This window comes from Gopherus evgoodei, chromosome 9 (genome assembly GCF_007399415.2).
Source record: "Gopherus evgoodei ecotype Sinaloan lineage chromosome 9, rGopEvg1_v1.p, whole genome shotgun sequence".
NCBI lineage: Eukaryota > Metazoa > Chordata > Testudines > Testudinidae > Gopherus > Gopherus evgoodei.
Window position 1 is genome coordinate 44,579,336 of NC_044330.1, and position 23,501 is coordinate 44,602,836.

Below are 23,501 nucleotides of genomic sequence, written 5' to 3' on the forward strand. Positions count from 1 at the left end.
AAATGATTCACAGGAATGAATTGATCTTTTGATACAAATGAAAATCAAAGGAAAAAACTGAAAAGGGGTAATAAATGACAACCACCTCAGTATGGAAGTTAGAGATAAAATTCTTCTACAGGGTCATCAGACCTATCTTCCTGCTTATATAGGATTGTTCTCTATGCTATTCTCTCTTCTCAGGAATACTGATGGGGCACTACAGGGTCATCAGACCTATCTTCCTGCTTATATAGGATTGTTCTCTATGCTATTCTCTCTTCTCAGGAATACTGATGGGGCACAAGCAGAGGTCTGCTGTTACAATTGATCTACTTAAAACCCAAGTATTTGAGCGGCAAATGAATATGCACAAGAAAGCTCTGATACCTCCCACTGGAAAGGTTGCCACATTCTATCCTAAAATCCCACCCCAAACAAAACTGACAACCTTGAGCCAGACAAAGTCAATGCTGGGGTAAGTACGTTTAAGTTCCATGAAAATCAGTTGAGTTGTACCCATTTGCAATGATCCTGAATTTTTCCTATCTCTGGTAACATCTAAACAATATGTTCCATCTCAACGTTGTAACCAGGGTGCTTGAGAAGTCTAAAACTACCAATAAAATGATCACCAAGATCCTCATTTTCAAACTCCATACAGTTTCAGCCGGGTCTGAATAAAAGGTCTTATTTGCCTCTCACATGCACCTCTCTTACAACTCTTACACCAGGTTAAGTGAAAGGAGAATCAGGCCCTAACTTTTTCTCTTAACTGGAAACTAAGTCAAAGTTTCTAAAGTTCAGTATTTACCTAATCCATCTATTGAACTAAATAGTGAAACTGTCCACTAACTGAAGAAATAAATAATTCAGCTTAGCTGGTTTGTCCAAAGATTTTTCAGCCAACAACAGCTGATTCATAGAATCATAGACTTTAAGGTCAGAATGGACCATTATGATCATCTAGTCTAACCTCCTACAAAATGCAGGCCACTGAATCTCACCCACCCACTCCTGTATCAAACCCCTAACCTATGTCTGAGCTATTGAAGTCCTCAAATCGTGGTTTAAAGACTTCAGGGTGCAGAGAAGCTGCATCTCCAATCCTCAGATCTTTTCTTCCACCAGCTCTATCAGGCGGCACTTCATGCAGACAAAACTCTTTTCAGGTACCCTCTCCAGGATCATGTACACGCCGCAGCTTCCACATCCAGTCATCTGTATTGTGTCTTCCACTGCTTGGGACACTACTACTGCTGCCTCTGTATTTGTCATAGGCTTTCCACTTAAACCCTTCTCCTCCAATAGAAGTCCCACTCAAACTCCCCTGTTTATAGCTCTGTTTGCTGGCTCCTGTGCCGCTGCAGCTGATTCATAATCTTATAGACTCATAGACTGATAGACTTTAGGGTCAGAAGGGACCAATATGATCATCTAGTCTGACCTCCTGCACAAAGCAGGCCACAGAATCCTACCCATCCACTTCTATAACAAACCCCTAACCTATGTCTGAGTTATTGAAGTCTTCAAATTGTGGTTTGAAGACCTCAAGCTGCAGAGAATCCACCAGCAAGTGACCCATACCCCACGGTGCAGAGGAAGGCCACCTATACCTGGTTAATAGAGGATTTTTTCACTTGTGGTTTCTAACAAAGGAGGACTCCTAGACTTGGTTCCTAGCCTAAAAGCACAATACAGCTCCTCAGGTGTCCTAAACATGATAATGAGGATAAGATGTTGTTTGAACATACAGCACTGCATTCTCTATCCTTTAGAATTGTCTCAGTATCCAGCAACAGAGATACTTATCAAAATTAGGTGCTTAGGAAGAAGGCAGGAATTAAGAGGCAATTCTTGATTGCGGGCCGTGAGACATTTTGCTGACATTGGCTGTCTGCAGGCATGGCCCCCCTGCAGCTTCCAGTGGCTGCAGTTCGCTGTTCCCAATGGGAAGTGGTAGGTCGCAGGTTGCCCATCACTGTCCTAAATGGTCCAATAGGTGAATATAGCTGAACCACTTGATAATAGCAACCATAATTTAGTTAAACTGAACATCCTCGTAGGCGGGAAAAAATGCCAAAGCAACCACCATAGGAGCATTTAACTTCAAAAAGGGGAACTACACAAAAATGAGAAAGGTAGTTCAATGGAAATTAAAGGGAAGTCACAAGGGTGAAATACTTGCAAACTGGATAGAGAAAACTCCATAATAGAGGCTAAATTAAATGTAGACCCCAAATAATAAAAAATAATAAAAACAAACAGTAAGAGAACCAAAAAGAATGCCGCCATGGTGACACACCAGAGTAAAAAGAGGTGGTTAGAGGTAAAAAGGCACCCTTTCAAAACTGGAAGTCAAATCATATTGAGGAAAATAGAAAGGAGCATAAACTCCAGCAATTCAAGTGCAAAAGTATAATAAGAAAGGCCAAGAAAAAATCTGAAGAGCAACTAGCTAAAGACACAAAAAATGACAGCAATTTTTTTGGACATACCTCAGCACCAGGAAGCCTACCAAACAGACAAGGCATCAGTCTTCACTGCAGAGGATGTCGGGGAGATCCCTACATCTGTGCCATTCTTTTTTTGGTGACAAATCTGAGGAACTGTCCCAGATGGCAATGTCAATAGAGGAAGTTTTGGAACAAACTGATAAATAAACAGTAGTAAGTCACCAGGACCAGATGGTATTTACCCAAGAATTCTGAAGGAACTCAAATATGAAATTGTAGAACTACTAACTGTGGTATGCAACATATCACTTAAAATTAACCAACGTCTGTATCAGATGACTGGAGGATGTAATGCAGATTTTTTAAAAAAGGCTCCAGAGGTTATCCTGGCAATTATAAGCCAGTAAACCTAACTTCAGTACCACAAAAACTGGTTGAAACTATTGTTAAGAACAAAATTAGCAGACACATAGATGAATACAATATGCTGAGAAAGAGTCAACACAACTTTTGTAAAGGGAAATCATTCCTCACCAATCTATTAGAATTCTTTGAGAGTGTCAACAAACATGTGGAAAACGGTGATCCAGGCAGTATTGTGTATTTGGACTTTCAGAAAACCCTTGACGAGTTCCCTCACAAAAGGCTCTTAAGCAAAAGTAAGCAATCATGAGATCAGAGGGAAGATCCTCGCCTTGATCTGTAACTGGTTAAAAGATAGGATACAAAGGGTAGGAATAAATGGCCAATTTTCACAAAGAAAAGAAGTAAATTGCAGGGTCCCCCAAAGATCTGTACTAGGACCAGTGCTGTTCAACATGTTCATAAATTATCTGGAAAGAGGGTGAACATTGAGGTGGAAAAATTTGCAGACTATCCTAAATTATTCAAGATAGTTAAGTCCAAAGCTGACTGTGAAGAGTTACCAAGAGATTTCACTTAAACTGGGTGACAGAGCAATAAATGGTAGATGAAATTCAACATTGATAAGTGTGAAGTCATGCACATTGGAAAACATCATCCCACCTTGTCAAGGTATTATTCCCACTTTGAACTTTAGCGTCCAGAAAGTGGGGACCTGCATGTACCCTTCTATGCTTAATTCCTAGCTTAGATCTGATAGCACTGCCACCAACCAAAAATATAGTGTTTTGGTACACTTCCTGTCCCCTAAAATCTTCCCTGGGGGACCCAAGACCCAAACCCCTTGGGTCTTAAAACAAGGGAAAATAAACCATTCCCCCTCCTTTCTCCCTCCCAGACTTTCCCTGAGAGATCACTGTGATCCAAACTCCTTGAATCTTAAAACAGAGAGGAATTAACCTTTCCCCCCCAACTTTCTTTCCCCCCACCACTCCCTGGTGAGTTCAGACCCAATCCCCTTGGGTCTTACACAAGGAAAAAAATCAATCAGGTTCTTAAAAAGGAAAGCTTTTAATCAAAGAAAGAAAAAATAAAAATTATCTCTGTAAAATCAAGATGGAAAATGTTTACAGGGGCTTCAGCTTATATAGACTAGAGGGACTCTCTCCCCCCTAGCCTAAGATACAAGTTACAGCAAACAGAGGTAAAATATCCATCCAGCAAAATACACATTTGCAAATTAAGAAAACAAACATAAAACTAATCCGCCTTTTCTAGCTAGTACTTACTATTATGAACACGAGAGACTGTTTTAGAAAGAATGGAGACAGATCTGGTTGCACGTCTGGTCCCTCTTAGCCCCAAGAGCTAACAACGAACAAAACAAACAGCACAAACAAAGACTTCCCTCCACCAAGATTTGAAAGTATCTTGTCCCCCGATTGGTCCTTTGGTCAGGTGTCAGCCAGGTTCACTGAGCTTGTTAATCCTTTACAGGTAAAAGAGACATTAATCCTTAACTATCTGTTTATGACACACCTATACATACAAACTGATGGGGTCTAAATTAGCTGTCACCACTCAAGAAAGAATTCATGGAGACACCATGGATAGTTCTTTGAAAACATATGCTCAATGTGTAGCAGTAGTCAAAAGAGCTAACAGAATGTTAGGTATCATTGGGAAAGGGGCAGATAACACTGGTCTGCAATTTTTGAGAAGTCGTCTGCTTCAGAGATAAAATGTGATATTTATTATGTATTTTGATGTGCTGAATTCAAATATGGCAATTAAAACAACTGATTGGCTACTGTTTCTAAGATATTTAAGTTTTTACATTTTATGTCTGTGTATATTGTGTAGATAATAGAGTTTTAATCATAAATTGTAAACCTAGGTCTTTTCATGTGTTTACTGTTGCTTTACATGATAATATTTCACCTGTCCTGTTTACGTAACACTTTAAAAATCAGCAAAAGGGTTATATAAATAAAATTGATTATGAAACAAAAGGCAAAAAACTATTCTGTACATAGTTTAGTCTTATTCAGTGTCTACTCGGCGCTTCTTGGCTTGTCTCTTGTATTCATTAAATGGAGCATCTCTTGTCACTGTCCAGCAATAGTCTGCAAGCATTGATGGGCTCCATTTGCCCTGATAGCCTGCCAGGAGATTCCACTGCTGTAGTCTGGAGCCCAACAGCTCTGCCTTACTCTTGGGTAGTTCCAAATCCAAGGTCATTCAGTTCACCTTGTGTTATGAGGTGTGGTTCAGAGGAGGAAGATGGGAGAAAATGTGGGTCCTGTGACATTGATGGTTCAGGACCAGAAGTATCATCCTCTTCCTCTTCCTCATCTGACTCAAGTGAGAATGATTCTGGTGAATCAGGAACCGGCAGTCTTTCTCTGTGGGGTACTGGGCGTATAGCTGATGGAATGTTTGGATAATGCACAGTCCACTTTTTCTTCTTTGACACACCTTTCCCAACTGGAGGCACCATGCAGAAGTAACAAATGATCTGTTGGCTCTCTCCAAATCATTGGCTCTGCAAAAGGCATAGATTTCCTTTTCCGGTTCAACCACTGGCCAAGATTTGTTGCACAAGTGTTGCAGCATACATGTGGGGCCCACCTCTTGTCCTGATCTCCAATTTTGCAGCCAAAATAAAGGTGATAGGCTTTCTTAACCATAGTGGTTATACTGCGCTTTTGTGATGTAAAAGTCACTTCACCACAAACATAGCAGAAGTTATCTGCACTGTTCACACAAGTACGAGGCATCTCTGCTCACTTTGGCTAAACAGAAATGTGTCCCTTTGCAAAATCAAACACTGACAAAGAAGAGAGCACGACACTGTATGATTTCTAGAGCTGATATAGGGCAATTTGTTCAGCAGAGTGATGTAAGCTTCGTTATGATTGCATCATCCATGACTTCTAGGAATAACATGATGCAATTCATATCATGTTTGATGCAATACCAGCTTCAGATTGCATCATTCATTGTTTTGCCTAAAAAGCAAGTACTGTCCAAACCCAGTCATAGATTTATTCATAGATCCAGTCAAAGATGTATTTTAGTCATTTCTGGTTTAAATTGAGATCCCTTCCCTTTATAACTCACTTATCCTTTGCCATTCCCAAGTCAAGGGTCATATATACTGACCCAATAGCATATCTTGAAAACTAGAGCCAGTCAACAATTTTAAGCATCATTTTCATTCTCAGTGACCCAGAATTAGTAAAGTTGGACTACATTTATTTCAGAGGCATTTTGGCTGTAGAGCAGTGTAATAAAATAGAAAATATCATGATGCCACTATAATAATCCATGCATGGATTACTTACATCTTGAATACTTCATGCAGTTCTGGTCATCCCATCTCAAAAACAGATATATTTGATTTGGGAAAGGTACAGAGAAGGACAACAGAAATTATGAGAGGTATGGCACAGCTTCCATGAAAGAAGAGATTAAAAAGACTGGAACTGTTCAGTTTTGAAAAGAGGTGACTAAGGGCATATGATAGAGGTCTATAAAACCATGAATGGTGTGGAAAAAGTGAACAATGAAGTGTTATTTCCCTTTCATATAATACAAGAACTAGGAGTCACTTTTTTAAATTAATAGGCAGCAGGTTTAAAACAAACAAAATGACGTATTTCTTCACACAATGCACAGTCAATCTGTAGAACTCCTTGCCAGGGGCTGTTGTGAAGGCCAAAAGTATAACTGGGTTCAAAAAAGAATTAGATAAGTTCAAGGAGGATAGATCCATCAATGGCTATTAGCCAAGATGGACAGGGATGCAAACCCATACCCCAATTGTCCCTAAACCTCCAATTGCCAGAACCGGGAGTGGACAACAGTGGATGGATCACTTAATATTGCCCTGTTCTGTTCAGAACCTCTGAACAGCTGACACTATTCACTGTCAGAGACAGGATACGGAGCAAGATGGACCACTGGTCTGACCCAGTATGGCTTTTACATTCTTATGTCTTTTAAAATGTCTGAAAAAATATTAATTCTCTGTCAGAAGAACCCTCCCTTCTAATCAGTGGCATGTTGTCTGGAGTGGGTCAAGAGCACAAGTGTCAACCTTAGGGAAGACTGTTAAAGAACAGGGCACAAACCCCAAATTGGTTGTACATTCTATAATTAGATTTAACCAACAAAGTAACAAGTGTGAAATCCTCAAACACTATAACAGTGTTAACATGGAGCCACAGACAAGCCCCCTTGGATACTCTGATTTGTCTTGCCATCCAGGCAAGCTTGACTTTGAGATAGATGGATGCTTTACACCAAAGATCACAAAAATATTCAGGTTACTCCCAGTCCCAAAGGACCAGTCACTTACCGCAGGTCAATTGTATTCCAGATCTCAGCCAAAGACACTGCCTGTAGCCATTCCTGTAGTAAACTAAGTAAAGATTTATTAACTAGAAAAAAGAAATGAGAGTTATTTACAAGGTTAAAGCAGGTAATTTACACAGGCAAATGAATTGCAGTCTTAGGTTTCAAAAGATGATAGAAACTTTTATAATAAAGAAACTTTATATGTAGATTAGGGCTAACCCAAGCTAAACAGCTGGGGGTCTTTTGCTTAGTGTTTCTTGCCCCTTTAGATCAGTGGTCTCCAAAGTGGGGTGCATGCACCCCAGGAGGTGTACAAGAGGATCCTTGGGGGTGCACGGCAGGAGGAGTGCTTTTTTATTTTGCTTCGGCAGTTTGAGCGGGAGTCTGAGTGGCTTTTTTTTTTAATTTGGCAAAAATGGTAGAGCCAGTACGGCAGGGGGTGCATGCTCCAAAAAATTTTTACTGATAGGGGTGCACGATCAAAAAAGTTTGGAGACCACTGCTTTAGAGTCGAAGCAGCAAAAAGAACCAAGTTGCTCCTTGTCAGAGATTTTTATCCCCGTCTCCCCAGAGTCCAAGCTGATGGGATGAGTAATACAATTAATAAAGTCTTTGTTCTTTGATTTATTATGGCTTCTTTGGTTTCAAAGACCTTCATGATGGGCAGGACTGAACCTCTTCTGTAGGAAGCCAGCATTTGCATTAGAGAAGGCTTCTCTCCTGTATGAGGAGTTACACATTTATGGATGTTTACAATGCAAACATTTGCTATTACCTTATAACACGAGGTACAGATAAGCAAGACTAATACCTGCAGCATCCTACAAGCTATTCATAAGGCCTACACACCAAACGGATCCTTACAACTCTAATATTTATCTTAACACCCAATACACAGGTGAGCCAGACTGGTTTCCAGCTATGCATTAATCAGGGTTCAGTGACCTGGGGCCTTAGCATGAGCTGGCACTTGATCTGCCAGCATCACAATCAGATTTAACAACATCTATAATAACCCCCACAGGGTCAGAAAGCAGGAAATAGCAAATTATTTGCTGATACTATTTATCTGAACTAGACAGAACTTTTTTATCTGAGCCAGCGCCTGGTTTTCTGCATCCTACCTTATTGCTAATGTATGACACTATCATAAAGGGGCAGAAGATCAAAAAGATGGTAAATCTTAAACACTTGAACTTGAAATGCTGTATTGATCAAATTACCACAGGAACAATAACATTGTATAATACATTTCTGTACCTTCATGTCCTCTACCTTGTCAATCATGCACCTGGAAATAGGTTAGCTGCTTTACTCTATTGTCCATTCTCAACATCATCTCTTCTTTCTGCCACCACTTATGCATGGACCAGGTTTCCACTCTGTGCACCAAATACCTTGACTTCAAAACCTACTTCATCTGGGACATCTTCCTATATTTATTCCATTGCAAATCTAGTCCCCAGACCCTTGAACTCTTGGCTCATCTAATGTATCTGTAAGCTCCTAAGAACAGGGATCTTGTTTCGTCTTCATGCTTTTTGTAAGGCATTGGGCATCTCTACGATGTAACAAAAATAGCTCTTTATACGGTATTCAGAGCAATGCTTGATGCTGGCTGTTCCCAGGGAGAATGAGTAGTATCCATTTTTTCCAGATGATGATATTTAAAATGGGCCAGATCCTTAACCATAATTTTCTGCATCAGTAGAGCTACACCAGCTTACACCAGCTGAGGCTATGGGCCCTATGTCTTTACACATTCTGCTCTTAAAGAATAATTTTCTTACTTTCAACGGTTGCTGATTTTCAGACTACTAGCTTTCTGGGCCCAGGTCTGTCTTGATATTTTTGTACTAGCACGTTGCTACTGTTTAAGCAGGAGGTCGGCAACCTTTCAGAAGTGGTGTGCAGAGTCTTCATTTATTCACTCTGATTTAAGGTTTCGCATGCCAGTAATACATTTTAATGTTTTAAGAAGGTCTCTTTCTGTAAGTCTATAATTTATAACTAAACTATTATATGTAAAGTAAATATGATTTTTAAAATGTTTAGGAAGCTTCATTTAAAATTAAATTAAAATGCAGGACCCAGGCAGTGTGAGTGCCACTGAAAATCAGCTTGCGTGCCGCCTTCGGCAAGCATGTCATAGGTTGCCTACCGTTGGTTTAAGCAATATAAACCAAGGGCAGAATTTGGCTTGTACTAGGAGGTACTAAACATCTACCAAGTTACTTGCAGTATAATGCACAGTAATTCTGAGATGCTGAGTTTTTTCTTTTTCAAGTTGAGTGCTGTAGCCATGGTGGAGCACCAGATCCTCAGCTGGTCTAAGACAGCATAGCACACCACTGAAACCTTCACTTCAATGACAACATGCAGATTTATACCTGGTGAGGTTCTGGCCTAGAATTCTAAAAGCCTCTTGGGAGGGCATCTTAAAATGACACAAAGATCCAACCAGGAGTGCTTCAAATGCTGGTCAGCAGTGCTGTAGGGTGTAATGTGACAAGGAGCGCAAGAAAAGAGACAATACCAGAAACGATGAACACTTCTGTAGCGCTTGATGATTAGTTGCAAAATTGTATCACTAATTTCCAAACAGGTGGGTTTCTATACAGTGAAAATATAGTAAATCAGGACTTACTGTGCCTGACTCTCCAAATCAGAATAATTTTAGCATTTTACAACTTCCGTGCACGTATAAATGACTCCACTGGGGCCTAATTCTTTTGTTTTGCCCCTTGTGTAGCCACTCATACCAGTGCAAAGTAGCTGAAAAGGCTTCCAAATCAGATGATAGTGTTATAACCACTTCATACAGGTGTAAATGACTTTACATGGTGCAGAGCAGGGGAGAATCAGGCCCAAAGCAAATGGCAGGGGAAATGACTCCTACTGGCTAGTGAGTTTGTTTTGTACTACAGATAACTCTGAGTAAACATGTAGGACTTCCCTTTATTTGCTACCCAAATAGTTGCTCTGTCTCTCTGCAGTGAACGGCATCACATGTCTCTTTAAATCAGCACTGTTTGTAATCTGAAACAAACATACTCCCACTTTTAGGGCAAGGCCAGTGAAATAACCGTGTTGGGATATCTGTGCTGGGACATAATATATCAATCATATGGCACGACTTCAAACTTGAGGTCACGCATTGCTGATTTCAAGTGGGAATGAATGTGTCAGGTTTCCAAGTTCTGGAAGAATGAAACCATGTAGTGACAGAGAATACAAGTACATTATAGTTAGCCTAAAACATCAAATTCTCTGTAAATTGACACAGGTCCTTTGACCTGGGCCACAGATGGTGATCAAAAGTCCTATCCTAACCACAGCTCAGAAACAAACCAATATGGCTTTCAGCTGAATGGAAAAAGCTTTCAGAGCAGATTATTATAATAATCTATATACTGAAAGTTCAGGCACCTCACCGGCTGCAGTTCACTGAGTTCACAGACTGCAATTCTCACTAAGGCCAGTGAGGTTTTGTTTAGACCCAGGCCTGGTCTACACTATGCATTTATACCAATTTTAGCAGCATTAAACCGATTTAACGCTGCACTCGTCCACACAACGAGGCCCTTTATATCGACATAAAGGGTTCTTTAAACCGGTTTCTGTACTCCTCCCCGACAAGAGGAGTAACACTGAAATCGGTATTACCGTATTGGATTAGGGTTAGTGTGGTTGCAAATCGATGGTATTGGCCTCCAGGCAGTATCCCAGAATGCACCATTGTGACCGCTCTGGACAGCAATCTGAACTCGGATGCACTGGCCAGGTAGACAGGAAAAGCCCCACGAACTTTTGAATTTCATTTCCTGTTTGCCCAGTGTGGAGCTCTGATCAGCACAGGTAGTGATGCAGTCCCAAATCCAAAAAGAGCTCCAGCATGGACCATACAGGAGATACTGGATCTGATCGCTGTATGGGGAGGCAAATCTGTTCTATCAGAGCTCCGTTCCAGAAGATGAAATGCCAAAGCATTTGAAAAAAATCTCCAGACAGAGGCCACAGCAGGAACTCAGCATAGTGCTGCGTGACAAGAGTAATGGAAAGCCAAAGAATCAAATGGACGCTCATGGAGGAAGGGAGGGGGGACTGAGGACTCCAGCTATCCCACAGTCCCCGCAGTCTCCAAAAAGCATTTGCATTCTTGGCTGAGCTCCAAATGCCTGTAGGGTCAAACACATTGTCCAGGGTGGTTCAGCGTATAGCTAGGCAATTTACCCCCCTCCCGTCCCGTGAAAGAAAAGGGGAAAAAATAGTTTCTTGACTTTTTTATATGTCACCCTATGTCTACTGCATGCTGCTGGTAGACATGGTGCTGGGGCAATGAACAGCAGCACCCTCTCCCCTCCCCTCCTCGGTGGCTGATGGCACAATATGACTGCTATCCATCGTCATCATCAGCCCGTGAGTGCTCCTGGCTGGCCTCAGGTGAGGTCAGCCAGGGGCGCCTGGGTAAAAATAGGAATGACTCCTGGTCATTCCCAGTAGATGGTACAGAACGGCTGGTAACCGTCCTCATCATAGCAACTGGGGGCTGAGCTCCATCAGCCCCCTCCCTTTCATGTCTAAAGAAAAGATTCTGTACTGCCTGGACTATCATAGCAGCGGGATGCTGGGCTTCTCTCCCCCCCACCATTTAATGTCCTGCCTGGATTATCATAGCAGCGGGAGGCTGCCTCCCCCTCATTTTATCTCACTAAAAACTCAGTGTTTCTTATTCCTGCATTCTTTATTACTTCATCACACAAATGGGGGGGACACTGCAACGGTAGCCCAGGAGGGTTGGGGGACCAGGGAAGCAACGAGTGGGGTTGTTGCAGGGGCACCCCCTAGAATGGCATGAAGCTCATCATTTCTGCGGGATCTGACACGGAGCGGCTGTGCTCTCTAGTACACTGGTTCTCTAGCACACTTGACCCACATATTCTAGGCAGGACTGATTCTATTTTTAGATAAACCATAAAGGAGGGAATGACCCCCTGGGTCATTCCCATTTTTATCTTTGCGCCCCCGGCCGACCTCAGCCAGGGGCACCCATGACAGCAGCAGACAGTACAGAATGACTGATAACCATCATCTCATCGCCAATTTACAATGGCATAGCAGACGGTACAAAACAACTGATAACCGTCTCTGCTATCTTGCAAAGGAAAATGAATGCTGCTGTGTAGCGCTGCAGTACCGCCTCTGTCAGCGGCATCCAGTACACATACAGTGACAGTGACAAAAGGGCTCCATGGTTGCCATGCTATGGCGTCTGCCAGACCAATCCAGGGAAAAAGGGCATGAAATGATTGTCTGCCGTTGCTTTCACGAAGGAAGGAATGAGTGACGATATTTACCCAGAATCACCCGCAACACTGTTTTTGCACCATCATGCATTGGGATCTCAACCCAGAATTCCAATGGGCGGGGGAGACTGCAGGAACAATGGGATAGTTATGGGATAGCTACCCACAGTGCAACGCTCCAGAAATCGACGCTAGCCTTGGTACATGGACGCACACCACCAAATTAATGTGCTTGGTGTGGCCACGTGCACTCGACTTTGTACAATCTGTTTTACAAAACCAGTTTATGTAAAATCGGAATAATCTCGTAGCGTAGACATACCCCCATACATACCGTCTGTAAACTCAAATCAGTTAACTTTGTTAACAACCACTGACCAATTCCTTGCTGAACTTTCAGAGTGAACATTGTAATTAGTGGGTGGTGATCGGTCCTGAAAATTAATGGTCCACAGTAAGGAAATTCAATGTTTCTCTGTTCAGTAGGATGCTAATGCTGCTTTTTTCTCCCAATACCAGTTCTTTCTAAATTACTTATGGTTCATGAAGTAAATGCAACTGTAGTTTCTTTACCACATTATCTACCCTATCTAGGCAACTGTAGCACTCACTACATCTTTGCTGACCTTTGTAGTAAGTACTGTTCTAGTTTAAGGATTCAATGCATCTAAACAAACATTTGTATGACATCCTAATGGAAAGTCATCCCACACTCAGGACATATACACATGGAGAACAAGAGGTTTTTTTGTAATAGAGTTTGTATTTTTGCTTACTTACAAAATATGGGGATTATCTCTTATTTCTATGTACTGGCATTAATGCTGGATTGGCAGCACTAGCTTGTGCAGAAAATAGCGATCTCACAACTTTAATGGATGCATCAATTATTTTAATGAATTCAGTTTTATGAAGGGTTAATCTCTCTCCAATTGCAGGCTTTTTCTAGTTTTAGAATTATAGGTCATTTCAACTACTTTTTTAATGCATAGAGAGATAGGCTCTCAAAATTGCTAGTAGGGACTAATTCACATAATACAATTATATATCCATCCAGTTGCTCTCCAGAGGATTGTGCACCCACAGAAATAATAGTATCTAATAACACTATTTGTCAGCTGGCTGAAGTGCCTGTCATGTGCAAGCATTACTTTAATAAAGTCTGTTGTACTAGGTGGAGCTAAGTGTCATTTAGGTGCTGAACAGTGCAGCGGAACGTTTCACTAGGAAAGTTTTCACTTGCAAGTAATCCATGAAACGTAATATCTGCTACGGCCATGGAACAGTTGCATCTTCAGGGAGAGGCAAAGGAAATAAAAGAGCTGGTATCTGAGCTGCTTTTTGGTAGAAAGACTCAGAAGTGAGCTAGATAAAAGCAGATTAGATCTACTTACTAGGCAGCCCCTCCCAGGCTTCTACTTGGACAGAAGTACTGTGGTGGAGCATGTGGAAAAAACTGCTTGGCTTCCATCTCCACTAAGCTTTTCTGGGTTTCCTCCTGAAGATTATGAGGTCTCTTTCATAGTACTGGATGATTCAGATAGCTATTACCTTTGACACTGCTCTCTTCTTGTTTCCCCAAGGGATGAGTTGTTTTACATTCTGGTTTTGACTGAGATGACGATAATTGCTGAGCAACGAAAGTTTATGGAATCTGCAAAGAACCTGTCAGTAAGGCAGATTTGGCTCTTACTGATACCAAACTTAAAAGACACTTGTAATTTATACTAGATTTGAATGTAGGTACTTGGAGCTGATTGTGAGGGGCCCTAACACTGTGCTACTCAACCACTTTGTTTAATACACGCAAAGCCTGTATTTTCAAAATCCAGGTGCAGCTGCTTATAGGTCTGATTCTGCAAACCTTCACTCAGGTGAGGTGGCCTTATGGATCTGGCTCCTGTTTTCACTGAATCATAGTATATTAGGGTTGGAAGGGACCTTAGGAGGTCATCTAGTCCAACCTCCTGCTCAAAGCAAGTCCAATCCCCAATCAATGGCAAAATGATTGACTTTGTGGGATGAAGGCCAGTTTGCAGGAACTAAGGGCAGTGTATGGATTTTCATAGATGAAAGGCCTAATTCTGCCTCTGTCATGCTGAGTACTACCTTGCTTACCATACGGTCCCCTCCCAGTCTGCATTAGGAAGGTCCCATCCAGAACCCACTTGTTACCACATTGGAGACATTCACTAGCAGCCACTTCCCCAAGACAGGTCCTATTCCTGTCAGGATGTTGCTTTCTCTCTAGAGGCCCACAACACATCTAGCCTCTATTGTGTTCTCCCCCTTACTGGGGAACAGTTTGCTTCTTATATCTGGCTTCCCCTTTCCCAGCAGGCCTTGCTTTTCATCTACAATTCCCATAAGAACTGGAGTCCTGTGGCACCTTATAGACTAATAGATGTATTGGAGCATGAGCTTTCGTGGGTGAATACCTACTTCGTCGGATGCATGTAGTGGAAATTTCCAGGGGCAGGTATATATATGCAAGCAAGAAGCAGGCTAGAGATAACGAGGTTAGTTAAATCTAGCCTGCTTCTTGCTTGCATATATCTACCTGCCCCTGGAAATTTCCACTACATGCATCCGACAAAGTGGGTATTCACCCATGAAAGCTCATGCTCCAATACGTCTGTTAGTTGATAAGGTGCCACAGGACTCTTTGCTGCTTTTACAGATCCAGACTAACACGGCTACCCCTCTGATACGTAAGAACTGGGAATCACATTTCCCAGAATTCCCTTGCTATGTTGGGCTAGCCTGGCTCCAGGTCTGAGTTTACAGGGACAGCACACCCTGTTTCAATGGTTATATATGACAAATAAGGATCTAATTCTGCCTCCTTCATTTGTGGAGGAGTATTTTAGCACACAGCTAGTCCCACTGACTTCAATGGGGCTGCTTGCAGAGTGACATACCCTTAAACATGAGTAACAAAGGCAGAATTGGGCTCTGAAATAGCATGAGTAGGATAGATTGCATCTGGTCCCCACTAGATGTTCTACTGCCCCACAAGGATGGGATGGGAATCCCCAGGAACTGGCCCGTGGTTCTACTCAAACCTGGGGAGAAGGAGGTATAAGGAGCTTTCCCCATTTGTTTGGCCTGTATAAATACGACAGAATTTCAGTCTGTGCTCAGGGAGCTGCATCCCTGCTCTCACTCAAAATCAGCAAGGAGGAAGTTGGGCTGGGGCTCTACCTTGCTCACCCAACATTTGCAGAGCCAGCCAGTCACATGTAAGAAAGTGAGCTGCATCTATTAATGGAGTGTAGTTTTGTGGACACTACTTGTGCATCTCTCAGAGTTCCAGCAGACTTTCTAATAGACAGACAGGGATGTCAGCAAGAAAGATGGGAGTGGAATGGAGTTATCTGATCTGAAAAATAAATTCAACCAGATTCTGAAATAAGGACTTCAGTGGCCCTGGAATTGGTAAACATTTGCCCATATTTATTTTTAAAAAGCCACCATGTTACAGGTACTCCCTTCCATACAAGTTCCAGTATAAGAATGGAATGCAAAGGCATTGTAATGATCAGTGCAGGCAACACCTCCACCAACAGGTAGTGCTGTGTCTTTACCTTAGTGGTGTTGTCTTGTTTTGATATTATGTTGGCATCTTGGTTGGGGTGGAGCTGGCGCAGGGAGAAAACTGAGTCCTGTGTGTGCTGAAGTTTTTATGTAGTGTCCTAAAAAATCCTTGTCGTGCAAATATCGTGTAATAACCATGATTCAAATTCCTTCTCCAGTTCACTGAAGATGCAACTTGGTGGGCTGAACTTTCACATTATTTGCAGCATCCCAATATATCCTTTGATTTCTATAAGTGAGTAATACAGTAGAGTGGTGAGGGGATGTTGCTGTTTCTCTCAAGCTTTTGCAAGCCCATAAATGGAAGGGAGGAAAAGGAGGGTAGAGAAATTAAACTATATTTCATAACCTGATAGTTTAATTTAAGAATGATACAGAGACCACCTCTTTAAAAGAAAGACAAACTTTATTACAAATTGTACATCTTCTTTGGATTCGTGAGCATTATTTCAAACTATTTTAAAAGACCAGTGTTCAGAAAATTTTAAAAAATGCTGAATTTGGTACTTCCACTTAAAATTTAAAATACTGCTACATAATTAATGAAAATAGCTTGATGGTTTCATTCTGTAAACAATGGAAATTGGTAATAAGTTACAGATTGGAATCACTATTACCCAGACACAGCCTTTGCAGAACTGTACGGAAATTAAAAAAAAACATTATTTAAATGTTGGACCAGATTCTGATCTCATATACATTGGTGTAAAGCCACTGTTGCCTCTGTAGATTTACACTGGTTTGAGGAGATTAGAATCTGAGCCAATGTCTTCACAAGCTCAGTGGTTTAAGCATTGGCCTACTAAACCCAGGGCTGCGAGTTCAATCCTTGAGGGGGCCATTTAGGCATCTGGGGCAAAAATCTGTCTAGGGATATTCTGTGATGTGCACAAGGTTTTATTAAAAGCTGTAGGAATTCTTATTTTACAGGTACCATGATGTGAATTTTCTCGCTAGTACTTTATTCGGTTAAGCCCTGATCTCACAGCTGGATCTGCACAGAGCCCTACTAAAGTCAACTGTTCTTACTATGAGATGAAAGGGTTCCTCTGTAGATCCAGATCAATGATGACCAAGCTCTCCCATGAATCCAATGGGACATACAAGTTTAACAGAAGGCAGAATTCTTCACAATGGGGACAAAGTCTGTTGCTGTGCAACGGTTTTCCTGCCACAAGAATGCATATTATGGACAGCAAAATTAGCATCTACTTCCTGCACCTAAAATCATTAAAACCCATATCACTCAAAACCAGATATATGACATCACCGACGGAAAGTTAAATAACATCAATTTTGTCATATATATAGGTAGGATCACGAAACAGCACATTAATTGTTGAGCATTTGTATTTCCTATCAGGTGTTCCAGCCATGGTTACACTGGCACAATGCCACAGACCTGAGTAGGGTTACACCACTGTACACAACAGCAGAGTGTGACCGAGTGGCTTCAGCTTGGAAGCGAAGATCCTATCTGAACCATGAGAAAGGGGATAGTGGATCTGGAATAGGTGAACAGAGGGAATGGAGACAAACCAAGGTGTCCCTCTGCCCAGACCAAACAAAAACTATGATTGGGGGAAATCAAAAAGACTACTCCTTTCATGAACTCTGAGGACAAAAATCACATCAAGGGGGCAGGAAGGAGTCAAAGCTCTGCCCACCTCCCTTTTGCACTGGCTTGAAGAGCAGAGTGCAGCTCCTCCTTCCCAGCTGCTATTTCAAGAGATAGCGTAATGTGCTTATTCTCTGTGCACTTGGAAAGGGTGTATGTGTGTGTACGAGAGAGATTATCTAAATGTCAGGTCAACTTGGATAGCTGATCAAACCTAGATCTGGTCTGTGGCTGGCTAGTAGCCCCATGGCTTATTTAGTTGCTTGTGACTATGTAGCATTATTGTCCTAAACTACTAATGGGGAGACTTCAACAGGGTCCAAATGGCAACTAGGCACCAACCCCCATTACCATTGCAAACTGCTATTTATGCCTTTCAAAAGTCTTCCCGAAAATGATTTGGAATTAAGACATCCTGTGTCCTTAACAGGATGCTACATTGAATAAACATGACTGAGTGGTCACCAGACATTTAAATTCAATTTAGCAATTCACTGAACATCATAATTTTTACAAAGGTAAAAATTCCAAAACAAATCGACACTGAACAATTCCTCCTTGATTTGGCAGAATCGCCATCACAATTCCAGAATATAAAGGACTGTTTCTTGAGGTCGTTAGGACTATAATTCAAGTAATAGATTTTAACTTGTTGAACTACTGCCTATCTTAACAGGCAACCTTCACAGTGGGTCCATAATCGTAGGCCTGTCTTTAAAGATTCCAGAACTATGGGATTATTTTTAGCCATTCTTTTTTAAAATGGGCCATATTTTCTGTTGGCATACAGCACAATATGCCCCATTAAAGTCTCATGAAGATACTGTGTGACAGCAATTCCACTGAGTTCAGCGGAGTGACGCCAGCAATATGTTGGCTTACACTGCATAGAAAACAACTCAGGTGGCCAACTGCAGCTAAAGGTACTCAGCCCCTCAGACCCACTAATCTGACTGGAAGTTCACACAATAGATATTGGATAATTGTGGAGGATGTGTAATGCTTTCTGCTATTGTACAGATCGGAGAAGTTGCATCACAGGAATCCTTAATGTAAGGGGTGCATTATGGAAGAACTGTCAGGGCACATCAATGTTTAGGCCTAACAATCTCAACAATATCCTTCTAAAAGTGCCTTGAAAATCAACAGAAGTATATATGCACAGTAGAAGTTGAGTTGCTAACAGTGCATGTTTCTGAAACCGGGCAAAGTCACTTTCCCATGGGTGTAAATTAACTCATTTTGGCCTTGGTTAATGTGCTTCACCAAGTTTTTCTCAAATAGCAGTGGGTGGTAAGCACCCATGGTGCAGGCGCGGTCGTGGTATCTCTGGTAATAGTGGCAGATGTCTGTCTGTCGTTTGGAAGGGAGGAATTCATAAACATTCACTTCATCACAGAGGGTCATCATGATCACAATGCCTGGCAGGGGGAGAGTGAGAACCAGTCAGTCAGCCCGGGGGCAAACAGGTTATGAAACAAATCATCATCTTGCTTAAATGTGAGGCAGGAGGTTTAAGCAAAATATCTCCTTCTGTCTCCCAAGATGGGAGGTGCTGGGGTTTCCCTGCAAGAAGTGGTCTTTGTAACGTTCAGACCATATGGAGAGGTAGAAAAGGCTATGACTGGAGGAGGCTATCTTCTGAAGCTCGTTGAAGTCTGCACAATTGTTGAGCCATTCGCTCATTCACATACAAATTGGTTACACCTCCAAAATCACAGATGCTGAGACTGGTATCTGCATCCTGTTAGATACAGCACAATATGCCCCATTAAAGTCTCATGAAGATACTGTGTGACAGCAATATGCCATGAGTTGTAAGATCAGCATTAAAAATGCTACTACTTCTTGATAGTGGGTGAAAACTTGCTGAGAGGCCAAACACGCACTATATCAGCGGTTCTCAAACTGTGGGTCAGGACCCCAAAGTGGGTCACAACCCTGTTTTAACGGAGTCACTAGGACTGGTTTAGACTTGCTGGGGCCTGGGGCTGAAGCCAAAACCAGAGCCCAACCACCCATGGTTGAAGCCAAAGCCTGACTGCTTCAGCTTCGGCCATCAGTGGTGGGGCCAGGTTACAGCGAGGCTGGGGCTTTGCCCACCTCACCTGGGGAAGTTGGATTGGGACAGGCTCAGGCTTGGTCCTCCCTCCTACTTAACTTGGCCAAACTTGCCAGTCTCAAGTCTAGGGGAGGGTTTTGTGTTGTGTGGGTGGAGTGCAACACCTCACCTAATGAATGCACAGCCAGTGAAAATCACAAGTCTAGAGAGGGCTTGTTTTGCAGTTCAACACCGCTGTACAGTATGCTACTGTTCAAGCACAAAGCCATTTCCCTAGATGCAGCAGTGTTGCCCTCATGTGTCGTATGTGAAGTAGACAAGCAATTCCAGAATGCAGTTAATAATGGTGATCAGCCAGATTCCATGGTATGTTCTGTGCAAAGCAACTGTTAGAGAATTAACAATTGATCCAGGTTTACAGGCTGCTTTACATTGCTAAAGCATTGCAAAGCACCCAGGGCATACCAGGGAATCTGGATCAATATTTATTTTCTAGCATCCCACTGAATTATGCTGAGTTTCAGATGTGAATATATTTGTGACATCTGGAAGGATGACTAGGGAATCTACTTATGCTACACAACTAATTCTTTTTAATTTTGTGACTACTTTGTCAAATTGTATTCCCCGTTTTTTTTAAAAAATATTTTGATCAGACTTTACCATAAGTAACTATTTCCAGTTACATGGGGCTTTCCAAAGGTTCCCAGAGCATACTGAACAATTTAAGCTTATATCGTCACTGGGATATACAATGTAGTTGTAGCTGTGTTGGTCACAGGACATTAGAGAAACAAGGTGGCAATGTAAGTAGAGGTTACTTACTGCAACTGGAGGTCCTTTGAGATGTGTGGTCCCTATCTGTATTCCACACATGGGTACGCATGCACACATGTGCCTGAGTCCAGGAATTCTTCAAAGCAGTCTCCATTGACCTGCACATGCGCGGCAGCTCTCCTCATGCTCCTGACCGAGCGTATAAGAGGCAGTGTGGATCAACGCCATTCCAGTTCCTCTTCTTACTGCAATTCAACGAGATCCAAAGCAGAGAGGAGGGAAGGCGGGTAGTGAAATACAAATAGGGGGATCACATATTTCAAAGAACCTCCAATTACAGCAAGTAATCTTCATTTCTTCTTCGAGTGCTGGTCCCTATGTGTATTCCATATCTGGGTGACTGTCTAGCAGCATTCAGACCAGAAGATGGTACTATGAAACTGGCAGCAGAGAGGTTTGTAGTACTGCCGTTCCTACAGCTGCAGCCACCATTGCTGCTTGAGTTAGAGAATAGTTTAATGTCAAAGTATGAACGGAACTCCAAGTTGGCACCCTGTAGATGTCCTGTAGTGGAATGTCCAATAAGGATGTCAGGGAGTCAGCTTGTGTCTACGTGAAGTGAGCTGTGATATGCTCAGGATGGGGGAGCTTCGATGTTTTGTAGTGTTCTGAGATGCATCTTGAAACCCACTTAGAAATCCTCTGTAATGATATAGCTTGTCTCTGTGACCTTTCTGCCACAAGAACAAAGAATCTCAGAGATTTTCTAATGGGTTTGGTTCTCTGCAGGTAGAATGCCAGGATGAGCCTGACGTTAAGGGAGTGAGGTCTCTTTTCTCAGAAGAAGCGTGGGGTTTTGGGAAGAAGAGGAGGTTACTCACCCTGTGCAGTAGCATACGTTCTTCGAGATGAGTGTCCCTGTGGGTGCTCCACTCCAGGTCAAGGGGTGTCCCAGTGCCTTCGATCAGAGATTTCTACAGCAGTACCTCTACAGGCCATGCATGTGCTGTGTATGCCTCACGAGCTGTCAGTGTTTGAATAGCATGTGCATGGCCAGGGCTCCTCAGTTCCTTCTCTACAATGGAATGTGTTTCAGATTCTGAAGTAGAGGGGAGGAGGGCAGACAGTGGCGCACCCATAAGGACACTCATCTCGAAGAACATCAGTTATTGCACTTGGTGAGTAACATCCTCTTCTTGTTCGAGAGATGTCCCTGTGGGTGCTCCACTCCAGGTGACTGAAAAGCAGTATCCCTTAGGATGGTTGGGACTTCAGATCAGATAAGAAGGCTGTTGACAAGACAGCTCTACCCATCTTGATGCCGGACGCTGCAGTGTGCATGAGAGCATAATGACTGGCGAAGGTAAGGTTCAATGCCCAGGTAGCTGCCTTGCATATGTCAGAAAGTGGGACATTATGGAGCAAGGCAGTGGAGGTGGAGACAGCTCTAGTAGAGTGTGTCCTAATTGATGTAGGAGGGTGTATTTGCCTCAGTTGGTAACAGAGATGTATGCACTCAGCAATCCATTTGGAGAGTCTCTGTGTAGAGATAGCCTTTCCCGGTGATCGCTGAGTAGCAGAGACAAAAAGTTTTGGGGTTTTTCTAAATGGTTTTGTTCTATTCGGGCAAAAGGATAGTGCCTTGCAAACATCAAGAGTGTGCACTGCTGCTTCAAAAGCATTAGCGTGAGGTTTTGGGAAAAATGTTGGTAGGTGTATAGGCTCGTTGAGGTGAAAGGAGGAGTTTATCTTAGGTAGCAACTTCGGATGTGTGTGGAGTGTGACTTTATTGCAGAAGAACATGGTATATGGAGGGTCTGCCACAAGTGCTCCCATTTCTCCTACTCGTCTGGCAGATGTGATTGCTATCAGGAAGGTGGTCTTCATGGATAGGTGGAGGAGGGAGCAGATAGCCACTGGCTCACAGGGTTTGTCCGTCAGGACTTTGAGGACTAGGTGTAGGTCCCAGGGTGTAGTGGGCGGTTTTACGTCTGGATATAAAGTCTAGATACCATTCAGGAACCTTTTGGTGATTGGATGGGCAAAGACTGTAGCATTGTCAATCTTATGGTGAAATGTGGTGGGCCTTGAGTGAGCTCGTGGAGAGACCAGATGTTTTAAAGTGTAGCAGGTAATCTAGTATCACTGGGAGTGAGGCAGAAACTGGAGAGGTCTGTTTGTCAGTGCACAAAGATGTGACCCGTTTCCATTTATGCAGGTAAGCAGTGTGCGTGGTATGTGTTCTGCTGTGTAGTAAGACTGTCCGCACTTGGTCTGAACAGGTTAAATCCTCATTAGAGAACCATTGTTTAGCCAAGCCCTCAGGTGGAGACATTGTGCGTTGGGGTGAAATAGCTGTCCCGGGCGTTTTGATAGGAGGTTGCTGAGCAGGGGAAGGGGAATCGGTGGCTTGACCGGCATCCGATTGAGACAGGGATACCACAGTTGTCTGGGCCACGCTGGGACTATTAGAATGATGTTGGATCTGTCTATTCTTATCTTCTGTGTTACTCTGTTCAAGAAAGGTATTGGTGGGAACACATATATGAGAGTTCCGTCCATGGGAGCATGAAGGCATCTCCTCAGGAGTGTTTCCCCAGGTCTGTTCTGGAGCAGAATGTCAGGCATTTTTTGTTTATTGCTGTGACATACAGATCCAGTTGGGGATAACCCCACTTCTGGAAAATGTTGCAGAGAATGGTGTCATTGAGTCCCCATTTGTGCTGTATGGGGAAGGATCGACTGAGCTCGTTTGCGGTGGTGTTCTGAGAACCTGGCAGGTAGAGATATGGATATTGTGTTGAAGGCACCAGTTCCACAGTTTTACTGCCTCTGTGCAGAGGGAGTGAGATTGGGCTCCCCCGTCCGTTGACATAAAATATGCATGCGATGTTGTCGGTCATGATCCGAATTCGGCAGTTTTGGATAATGGGAAGTAAATGGAGGCAGGCATTGCATACGGCCCTGAGCTCTAGCAAATT

At 42.6% G+C, this 23,501-nt stretch overlaps 1 protein-coding gene across 6 annotated transcripts in view; it reads right to left on the reverse strand.

The window, feature by feature from the left end:
• Positions 1-16,456: 16,456 nt before the first annotated feature.
• ST6GAL1 (ST6 beta-galactoside alpha-2,6-sialyltransferase 1) overlaps positions 16,457-23,501 on the reverse strand; it is a 135,186-nt gene continuing 128,141 nt past the window's right edge. For all 6 annotated transcript variants that reach the window (XM_030575155.1, XM_030575156.1, XM_030575159.1 and 3 more), the window contains one exon: positions 16,457-19,102. In XM_030575155.1, coding sequence (XP_030431015.1) covers positions 18,861-19,102 — 242 coding nt within the window. In that variant the 3' untranslated portion in view covers positions 16,457-18,860. The remainder of the gene's footprint in view (positions 19,103-23,501) is intronic.